Below are 11,588 nucleotides of genomic sequence, written 5' to 3' on the forward strand. Positions count from 1 at the left end.
GTGAGTTAATCACCAAACTAGCAATATAACTAGTTCCATCATGTGTTCTGTTTATAAAATATTAGAGAAATAAGTTAATAGTAAGCTTTCTCATTTTTATTTTGTTTTCAGTTTATTTTATTTTATTATTTTATTGAAAGTAATTTGTTTTTCATGTGATACATTCTGATTATGTTACCCCCTGCTCCAAGTTCTTCTCCAGCTCACCTCCCATTCAAAAATCCACATTCTTTCTATCTCTCTTTAGAAAACTAGGAGGCATATAATGAAAACTAAAATACTGTAAGATAAAACAAAAATAATTTGTAACAGGATAAAACAAACAAGAAAAAGAGTCAAAGGAAAAGCACAACAAACAAGGAGTGACAGAAACACTAATACATACATATATATACAGGAATCCAATAAATCACAGAAACAAAAGCCATAATATTTATGCAAATGACTATTAAGTTTAAAAAATAAAATTTAGAAAAAAACTCACTGTCTCGCAGCATTATGAGACAAAGACTTTCCAAAGATGCCACTGAGGTCATTTTGAATTGACCATCTGCTTCTGGGCATGAGACCTGCCCTTACAAGCCATTTGCTTCCTTCCTAAGGCTTTCTTGAAGAAAATATCCCAATTCTTTCTTCAAGGCCACAGTTACCCTGATATTTATATCACATAAAGACCCAGGAAAAAAAGAATTATAGATCAATTTCCCTTATGAATAAAGACCCAAAAATTCTCAATAAGCTACAAATAATCTGAATCCAAGAACACATCACAAAGATCATCCACCATGACCAAGTAGGCTTCTTTCCAGGGATGGTTTAATATACAAAAATCAGTAAATGTAACCTACCACATAAACAGACTGAAAGAAAAAAGAAACACATGATAATCTCATTAGATGCAGAAAAGGCCTTTAACAAACTCCAACACCTCTTTATGATAAAGGTCCTGGAGAAATTAGGGATACAAGGGACGTAACTCAACATAATAAAGGCAATTTAAAGCAAACACATAGCCAACATCAACTTAGGGTTGGGGAGCAAGGCAGGGGGGGAGGGTATAGGGAATTTTTGGGATAGCATTTGAAATGTAAATGAAGAAAATATCTAATAAAAATATTTTTGAAAAAGAAACTTAAAACAGTTCCTCTAAACTCAGAAACAAAAAAAGAGTTGTTCGCTTTCTCCAAATCCATTCAATACAGCATTTGAAATTTTAAATAAAATAAGATATATGAAGATCAAGAAGTATAAATTAGAAGAGGAAGAGTCAAGCTATTTGCAGCTGATATGATTGTATACATAAGTGGCTTAAAAAATCCTCCAGGGTAGTCCTCCAGCTAGTCAACCCATTTTGCAAAACAACTGAATATAAAATTGACAATCAAAAAACAGTAGCCTTCAGGATAGAAATGAAAAATGGACTGAGAAAAAAATCAGGAAAATGACACTTTTAAAAATATCCTCAAAACATATAAAATATCTTGGAGTAACCCTAACCAAGAAAGTGAAAAGCTTGCAGTACTACTGAGTAGTACTCCATTGTGTAAATGTATCACATTTTCTGTATCCATTCTTCTGTTGAAAGACAGAAGGGTTCTTTCCAGCTTCTGGCAGGAATAATGAGGCTGCTCTGAACATAGTGGAGCATGTGTCCCTATTACATGTTGGAGCATCTTCTGGCTATATGCCCAAGAGTGGTATAGCTGGGTCCTCAGGTAGTACCATGTCCAATTTTCTGAGGAACCACCAAACTGATTTTCAGAGTGATTGTTCCACCTTGCAATCCCACCATCAATGGAGGAGTGTTCCTCTTTCTCCACAACCTTACCAGAATCTATTGTCACCTGAATTTTTTATTTTTGTCATTCTGACTGATGTGAGGTGGAATCTCAGGGTTATTTTGATTTGTATTTCCCTGATGACTAAGGATGTTGAAGAATTCTTTAGGTTTTTCTTGGCCATTCTATATTCCTCAGTTAAAAATCCTTTATTTGGCTCTGTATCCCATTTTTAATAGGGTTATTTGATTCTCAGGAGTCTAACTTCTTGAGTTCTTTGTATATATTGAACACCAGCCCTCTATCAGATAAAGGATTTATCTTTTCCCAATCTGTTGGATGCCATTTTGTCCTATTGACAGTATCCCATGCCCTCCAGAAGCTTTGCAATTTTATTAGGTCCCATTTGTTGATTCTTGATCTTAGATCGTAAGCCATTGGTGTTCTGTTCAGGAAATTTTCCCCTGTGCGCAAGTGTTCAAGGCTCTTTCTGACTTTCTCCTCTATAAATTTCAGTGTATCTGGTCTTATGTGGAGGTCCTTGATCCACTTGGTCTTAAGCTTTGTGTAAGGAGATAAGAATGAGTCAATTTGCATTTTTTTACATGCTGACCAACAGTTGAACCAGAACCATTTGTTAAAAATGCTGTCCTTTTCCCACTGGATATTTTGTTGTGTACTTGGATTCATTTGGCAAGAATTTTATTGAGTATTTTTGTGTCAAAGTTCATAAGGGAGATTGGTCTGAAGTTATCTTTGTTTGGCCTTTGTGTGGTTTATTATCCAGAGTAACTGTAGCTTCATACAATGAATTGGGTAGTGTGCCTTCGGTTTCTAGTTTGTGGAATAGTTTGAAGAGTATAGGTATTAGGTTTTCTTTAAAGGTCTGATAGAATTCTCCACTAAACATATCAGGGCCTGGACTTTTTTTTGATTAGGAGGCTATTAATGACTGCTTCTATTTTTTAGGGGTTGTGGCACTGTTTAGATGGTTTGTCTGTTTCTGTTTTAACTTTGGCACCTGCTATGTGTCTAGAGAATTGTCCATTTCCTCCAGATTTTCCAATTTTGTTGAGTATAGGCTTTTGTAATAGGATCTGATGCTTTTTCAGTTTCCATGGTTTCCTTTGTTATGTCCCCCTTTTCATTTCTGATTTTAGTAATTTGGATACTGTCTATGTACCCTCTAGTTAGCCTCACTAATGGTTTATCTATCTTGTTGATTTTCTCAAAGAACCAGTGCCTGGTTTTGTTGATTCTTTGTATAGTTCTTTTTGTTTCTATTTGGCTGATTTCAGCCTGAGTTTGATTATTTCATGCTGTCTACTCCTTGGGTGTACTTACTTCTTTTTGTTCTAGAACTTTCAGTTGTGCTGTCAAGATATTAGTGTAAGCTCTCTCTAGTTTCTTTTTGGAAGCACTTAGAGCTATGAATTTTCCTCTTAAGACTGCTTTCATTGTGTCCCTTAGCTTTTGATATGATTTTTCTTCATTTTCATTAATTTATAAAAAGTCTTTAATTTCTTTCTATATTTCTTCCTTGACCGATTTACCAGTGAGTAGAGCGTTTCTCAACTTCCATATGTATGTGTGCTTTCCATTGTTTTTGTTGAAATTTAAGACCAGCTTTAGTCGGTGGTGATCTGATAGGGTGTATGGGATTATTTCAATCTTCTTGTATCTGTTGAGGCCTATTTTGTGAACAATTATATGTCCAATTTTGGAAAACGTACCATGAGATGCTGAGAAAGAAGGTATAGCCTTTTGCTTAAGTATGAAATGTTCTATAAATATGTGTTAGATCCATTTGATTCATAACTTCTGTGAGTTTCACTGTCTCTATTTAGTTTCTGTTTCCATTATATGCCCATTGCTGGAAGTGGGGTGTTGCAGTCTCTCACTATTATGGTATGGGGTGCAATGTGTGCTTTAATCTTTAGTAAAGTTTCTTTTATGAATGTGGGTACCCTGGCATTTGGAGCATAGATGCTCAGAACTGAGAGTTCATCTTGGTAGATTTTACCTTTGATTAGTATGAAGTGTCCCTCCATATCTTTTCTGATAACTTTAGGTTGAAATCGATATTATTCAAAATTAGAATGGCTACTCCAGCTTGTTTCTTGGGACCATGTGCTTAAAATTTTGTTTTCCAACCTTTTACTCTGAGTTAGTGTCTATCTTTGTCCCTGAGGTGGGTTTCCTGTATGCAGCAAAATGTTGGGTCCTGTTTACATATCCTGTCTGTTAGTCTACGTCTTTTTATTGGGGAATTGTGTCCATTGATGTTAAGAGATATTAAGGAAAAGTGATTGTTAGTTCCTGTTATTTTTGTTGTTAGAGATAGAATTATGTTTCTGTGGCTATTACTTTCTTGCTTTTTCTAGGGTGTAGTTTCCCTCCTTTTGTTGGTGTTTTCTTTCTATTATCCTTTGTAGGGCTGGATTTGTGGAAAGATATTGTGTAAATTTGGTTTTGTCATGGAATATCGTGGTTTTTCCACCTATAATAATTGAGCATTTTGCTGGGTATAGAAGTCTGGGCTGGCATTTGTATTCTCTTAGGGTCTGTGTGACATCTGCCCAGGATCTTCTAGCTTTCATAGTCTGGCAAGAAATCTGGTGTAATTCTGATAGGTCTGCCTTTATATGTTACTTGATCTTTTTCCCTTACTGCTTTTAATATTCTATCTTTATTTAGTGCATTTGTTGTTTTTATTATTATGTGATGGGAGAACTTTCTCTTCTGGGCTACTCTATTTAGAGTTTTGTAGTCTTCTTGTATGCTCATGGTCATCTCTTTCTTTAGGTTAGGGAAGTTCTCTTCTATAATTTTGTTGAAGATATTTACTGGCCCTTTAAGTTGGGAATATTTGCTCTCTTATCCTTAGGTTTGGTCTTCTCATTTTGTCCTGGATTTTCTGAATGTTTTGGTTTAGGAGCCTTTTGCATTTTGCATTTTCTATGACTTTTGTGTCAATGTTTTCTATAGTGTTTTCTACCCCTGATATTCTCTCTTCTATCTCTTGTATTCTATTGGTGAAATTTGTATGCATGAGTCCTGATCTCTTTCCTAGGTTTTCTAACTCCAGGGTTGTCTCCCTTTGTGATTTCTTTATTGTTTCTATTTTCATTTTTAGATCTTGGATGGTTTTCTTCATTTCCTTTGCCTGGTTGATTGTGTTTTCCTGTAATTCTTTAGGGGATTTTTGTGGGTTTTTTTGAGGGCTTCCAACTGTTAACCTGTGTTCTCTTGTAGTTCTTTAAGGGTGTTATTTATGTCCTTCCTAAAGTCCTCTATCAGTTTCATGAAAACTGATACTAGATCCAAATCTTGCTTTTCCAGTGTAATGGTGTATTCAGGACTTGCTATGATGGGAGAATAAGGTTCTGATGAGGACAAGTAACCTTAGTGTCTATTGCCTATGTTCTGATGCTTGCCTCATACCATCTGGTTATCTCTAGTGGTATCTGCCCTTGCTATATCTGACTGTATCCTGTCCTTCCAGTGATTCTGGTTGTGTCAGAACTCCTCAGAGTCCATCTGTCTCTGTGATCCTCTGATTCTGGGATCCTATGTTCCTGAGATCCTGGGTTTGTCATAGTTTCTGCGAGTCAAGCTGCCTCTGGGACCCTGAGATCCTGGTGTGACCAAGCTCTTGGAATCCTGGGTGTGTTAGAGCATCTGGGATTTGAGCTTCCTCTGGGTGTTGTGGAAGTGGCTGTGGAGTTTGCTCCCAAAGTCTTCTCAGGGCACCAGCTCAGACGAGAAGGAATCCAAGCCACTGGTTGTATGTATCCCTGGATGTTCCTGTATCCCTGGATCCTGCTGGTCCCAGTTACCCTCAGTGGTTTTGGAGCAGATGTTTTGTCCTCCTCACCTATGATCTTATGATCCTTGTTAGAATGCATGGAAATGGAGATTCCTCTGGATGCTGTGGGACTGACTGAGGAGTTAGAGCCCCTTACCATGTGTTTTAATACACATGATCAGTACATAATTTGTTCAGATTTACCTTTCTTCCTATTGGTCATATGTCCTTTACATAAATATGTAGAACATTTTTAAAGAAAGTAATAGTAAAAATATAAAATTCATATTTTTAAAATTGTATAATTAAGCAGATATTTTTGACATTTTGAAATTTCTGAAAGAATTTCCATTTTTATATGAAAATTTTTAAATAAAATGAATAAATAAAAGCAAAAGGATTGTTATATTTTCAAATATCAAGATATTTATGTGTGCTAAAAAATCCAGGACAAAATGAATATTGTCATTATAATGGATGAAGCTTTAGTATGGATATCCAGACAATAAAAATTACATCATTTCAATGGCATAGAATAAGTATTGCCCTTTGCCAAGTGCAAGAGAGTAAACTATGCTAATTAAAGATGGAGGGTTTTTTTTAATCCTTTTCATAACACAAAAAATAACCTATTTCCCACTCTTAGTCACCATATATGTTTCCTTACTCCCATTAAGGTGGTAAAACTGACAAGTCAGGAACAACCAGCAGCCCAGCTTCCTAGATTCATGATGCTCCACTTTTGACATTCATGGTCTTTGTTGTTGTACATAGACTGAACAACAATAACAATGGGAATAGATGGAAGTCACTCTCACAACAGCTGTAGTGTCTGTGTGACCCATCACCCATGACTTTGTATGAAAATGTCAAATACACATTTCTGAGATACAAACGTTTCCATTGTGCTCAACTTGTGGCCTCCATAGTTCTCAAAGGGAAGCCTTTGAATGGAGTCTTTAGATAGCAGTGCTTATTCTCATTTAAAAAAAAAAAATACATAAGTACTTGCGATTTTTTGTTTTGTTTTGTTTTGTTTTGTTTGTATTTTCGAGTCAGGGTTTCTCTGTATAGCCCTAACGGTCCTAGAACTCATTTTGTAGACCAGACTGGCCTCAAACTCATAAATCCTCCTGCCTCTTGCCTCCCAAGTGCTAGGATTAAAGGAGTGCTCCACCACTGACTTGCTCTGCAAATATTTTTATATCAGGATATTAAGATTTAGCACTATCTTTATGTGAAAGCTCTTTATCTGATAAATCTTCAAACTGTTGATTAAATGTTTCACCACAAAGTCTGGAAAATATGCATTAGTACAAATCCATTTTTGACTTGAATAGACTGCCTTGATTACTGAAAAGTAGATGAACTTCCTTTATGCAGAAATATATCTAGCTTTCTATAGGCATGTATAGTTTCTTCATGTTGTCTGTTAAGTGTAAAAGTCAGATAAAGTTGGAAAATAAACACCTCCTGAAGGTTTATTGGAATGTTTTTAAATTATAGGTTTTTATTTATAAGAATATTATCAACCTGTGCTTTATTAACTGGTTGAAGCAAATAAAACACACCTGCCTTAGTAATACACTACAACTACAGAAAATTAATATCTTGAGCTTTGGGAGAATGCATTTCTATATGATTTGTGAGTGACTCCGAATTATTCTGGTGATAAGAGTTAAAGTTTACTGTGCATTTCATATTTAGTCTTTCTGCTTTTCCAGCACTGTGTGCATATCTACCACCAACACTCTGATGAAGCTCTATAGCACAACAAGTTGGGATATATCAGACATTTCTAGAATTGCAGAAATGTCTGAAGAATATTCTACAGCACTAAAGTCTATATCTGCTTTCTAAAGCAATATTCCTATGTCACGTTACATTGTTATAAGGTATACATTTGTAATTTCTTCTGTGTTATAGAATGAGGATATAAAACACCCAATTCCCTAACTCATAAACAGCATATATGAAAACATTAGATTATTTGGAAAGTACAAAAATGGAGGGTTTTGTAAAGTCCACTTGAGTTTAGTGAAAACCTTTCAAGTATCATATCTAAGGAAGAGCTCTGCTGGTGATAAGATTGATTGGTTCACACTGGCAAAGCCAAAAGGAAAATACATTCCTTCTATTTGGATTAGAAATAACCTTGAAGTCTTTCAAAAGTTGAATGGATAATTAAAATAAGGTAGTTATACACAATGGAATTCTATTTGGCTGCAGAAAACATTGGGATCATGAAAATTTGCAGGAAAAAAGAAATGAACGTGGAAAATACTATGAGTGAGGCAATACAGACCCAAAAATAAGAATGTTACAAATTCTCTCTTTCTGGATCTTAGCTTGGAGGCTTTAGATTTGAATATATAACCTGATTAATGCAGAGTCCAGGAAAGTAGAAAGAGACCGTAGGAAAGAGAAAGAGAAGAAAAATAGTAGGGGGATAATAAAACACAGGTTTTATGAAAGAAAGAATAGAAAATACTAGGGTGGGAATTGTAACTATGGAGAGAAGATGTAGGTTCATACAGAGATGGGAGAGAAAGGAAAGATTAGTAACCCTTGGGATATTTGAAAAAGCCACGGAGAAAGTTTAAATGGAGTGTAATTCTATTTAAGTGGATATCTTGAATGGTCCCATAGAGTATCTAGCAGGCATGGGAAATCTCCCTTTGCAGTGGAAAGAGGAGATGGAGAGGAGAAAGTTAATGGCAGAAATGTTGTAAATATATTACTCAAGTATGAAATTCTCAAAAAATAAATTTAATGTTAAAAAGACAGCCAATGGGCTCTTACGCATTAACCATGCATGAGACCACAGAAGGACATACATATATAGTATTTTTCTGCTAAGTTTATTTTTCAGTTTTCAGAGAACCATCCTAGACAACTTGTCTCATTTATGTTATGGTTCTCCAATTTGTTTACAATAAACCACATTATAACTAACTCACTGAATGCTCTTTTAGCTCTTGTGTCTATATTGGATATAACAGGGCTTGAATTTTCCAAGAATTTTCACTGTTAAGCCCCTCAGTTTGCAATATGAAAGAGTATCAACCACAAGTTAAGACAAGATTATACAGGTGGATGATTAAGTTTTTCTCTTAGAAGTAATATGATATGAGTATTTTTGTTAAAATAATTTTGACATAATTATATAATATTTGTGCATACATACATACATACATACATACATACATACATACATACATGCAGCACCACGTGAGAGATCTGGTGCTGATGTGAGTCTGAAGGTGGCATGTGATCTCTCAGAAACAGGAGTTCTAAGATATGAGCTGTCAAGTGGATGCTGAGAACTGACAATTGGGTCTTCTGCAAGAGCAGCAAGTGTTTTTAACAACTGAGCCCATTTGTATGATTGTAGGGATAGAAAAAGATAGTTTAATGACATAGATTTTAAAATGGGGATTCAGATTAAAATATATTATAGCATGAATAGGAAAAACAAAACGTATTGCTATATATAAATTATGTATTCTGCACAACTGTAAAACATCAACAGTACTTTTTTTAAAAAGTAAGGGAACAAATTACAATGTTTGCAAAAAATTCAATATTGATGAAATTTCCTATAACTACAAATTTGTTTTTTGTTTTTCTTACTTTGTATTTTTTATTTGTTTGCTTGTTTGTTTTTGCTTTTTCAAGACATAGTTTCTCTGTGTAGCTCTTGCTGGCCTGGATTCACTCTGTAAATGAGCCTGATTTCAGAGATCCATCCTCTCTCCCTCCTGAGTGTCAAGATAAAAATATGCCTACCACAAATAACTTTAACAAGAGAATAAATTTAGTTACTTGTAATGATTTTAAAAGAACTTTTGTCACAGAGAAAATATGGCTATTCATTTTAAGGAGAGATGGGCATGGTGCCTTTTTTTCAATAATATATATATTAAACAGGGTTAAATCATTTAAAAAAAACATCATATACCTATGTTCTTATAAGATGCCATATAGCTACATTTCTATAGGGAGCTTTCAGTTTTGTTGGAACCACTGATGTGGCAAAAGTAAGCTGTTTCTAAGTAGTAGAATAAAACATATCTATTATCTGTTCAACAACCTAAAGTTAATCATTTGATATGATTATTTTTCACAAATAAATTTGCTGGAAGAATATAATTGGATATTTTTAAAGGATGAATTAGATGTCTACAAAAACCACTCATATAAACTAAAATATACAATTATGACAATGTATTATCACTTAATTTACATCTAATTTGGATACACAATAATTATCTCTCAATAGCTGAGAATTCATTGGCACAGCTTTTCAGCTCTACAATTTGGGTACCAAGTCTCTGATTATCTCTTAAATTTCACTTGCCAACTCTTACTAAAATTAGTAGAGAAAATAATATCATTGCCAGGCAACTCTATGGGATGCATTGGACTGCACTAAATTTATAAGTTATTGAATATGTATTCAGAATCCTGGATAAAAATAGCATTCTGGGATCTAAATAAAAGATACGTCAAATTTTGTTCCTGAACAACAAATTGGTTACACAATTTTCATTTTTACAATTCAATTCCTTTTTAAACCTGTTATTCAATAGTACATGTCTTCTTAGAAATGCATTCCACCATGAAACAGAGTTCTGTTTTTAATCCATCAACCAATGTGGTTTCGTGAACTAAAAGGTCGAAAACGTTGTTTGCTTCTAGGTCCTGAGGGGTAAACTATTCACTCCTGCACATGACTAACTATATTTGTTAGCAACGATCAGAGTCATATTTCAGCACGTGAGTCTCAGCATAGGAAAACTGCAAAATTACATTTTTAAATTTGGAAAAGCCAAAGAAAATCGTTAATTTGAAAAGCTGAGGTGTTCATGAACTGTGCTACAAGAACTTCACTGAACCCAGATGACAGGAATCACTAGGGTATCAGACATAAAATTCAAAGCTGGACATACCCAGAAGAGGATACTGACCCTCCAGTAAAATGTCACTTCTTAGGACCTATTTTTTTCTATTAATGTTTTCGTCTTATTTTTATAAAATTGTGAGGGAGACACATCTAAAAAGTTATACAATTATCAGGTGTTCTTCATTACTCTTCTAAAAGCACTTATAACCTCTTTGTTTCTCAGACTGTAAACAAATGGGTTGAGCAGAGGAATTATGACTGTATAAAATAAAGAAAGCATTTTTTCTTTGTCTCCCACAGGCCCAGACCCAGGACAAACATAAATGAGAAAAAGAGTTCCATAGAACAAAGAGACAGAGAGTAGATGGGCACTGCATGTAGAGAAGGCTTTGCTTCTGCCCTTTTCAGACTTCTTTCTCAGGATGGCAAAGAGGACACGGATATATGAAACCAAGATGGTTACAAAGGTGAAGGCTTGTATAGAAATTGAAAAGATTAAAAGCACAAACACGTTAATTGTTGGATCAGTGCAAGAAATGTTGAAAAGTTGTAAAATTTCACAATAGTAATATTGTATAATGTTGGATCTGCAGAAAGTCAGTCTAAGTAACAAACCCACGTGAATTGCCAAGTGCAGAACACCAAGTAAGTATGTCACGGCTATAAACTGAGTACAGAGTCTATTAGACATCAACACTGGATAAAGCAAGGGGTTACAGATGGCCAGATAGCGGTCATAGGCCATCACAGATAGGAGAAAGCATTCCGTGGTTGCACTGGAACCCATAAAATAAAATTGAGCAAAGCACTCAACCAGGGTTATCTCATGATTTGTAGATAAAAAGTTGAGAATCATTCTGGGAGTCACAGAGGATGTAGTGCATGAGTCAGCAAAGGCCAGGCTACTGAGGAATAAGTACATAGGGGTGTGGAGGTGAGAGTCCTTCCAGATGAGAGCAATCAGTCCGAGATTTCCCACCATGGTGATGAGGTAGATGACAAGGAACAGTGGGAACAGGGCAGCCTTTAGCGTGGGATGGTCGGTGAGTCCCATGAGGATAAACTCAGTGACCAGAGTGCGGTTTCCTTCTGCCAT

The 11,588-nt window shown here is 35.1% G+C and overlaps 1 protein-coding gene across 1 annotated transcript; it reads right to left on the reverse strand.

Moving 5' to 3' along the window:
* Positions 1 to 10,661: 10,661 nt before the first annotated feature.
* Olfr201 (olfactory receptor 201) lies at positions 10,662 to 11,588 on the reverse strand. Its single transcript, NM_146994.2, has one exon. It carries the CDS (start codon positions 11,586 to 11,588, stop codon positions 10,662 to 10,664), a length of 927 nt encoding a protein of 308 aa, NP_667205.2.

The sequence above is a fragment of the Mus musculus genome, chromosome 16 (assembly GCF_000001635.26).
Source record: "Mus musculus strain C57BL/6J chromosome 16, GRCm38.p6 C57BL/6J".
In the NCBI taxonomy this organism is placed as follows: domain Eukaryota; kingdom Metazoa; phylum Chordata; class Mammalia; order Rodentia; family Muridae; genus Mus; species Mus musculus.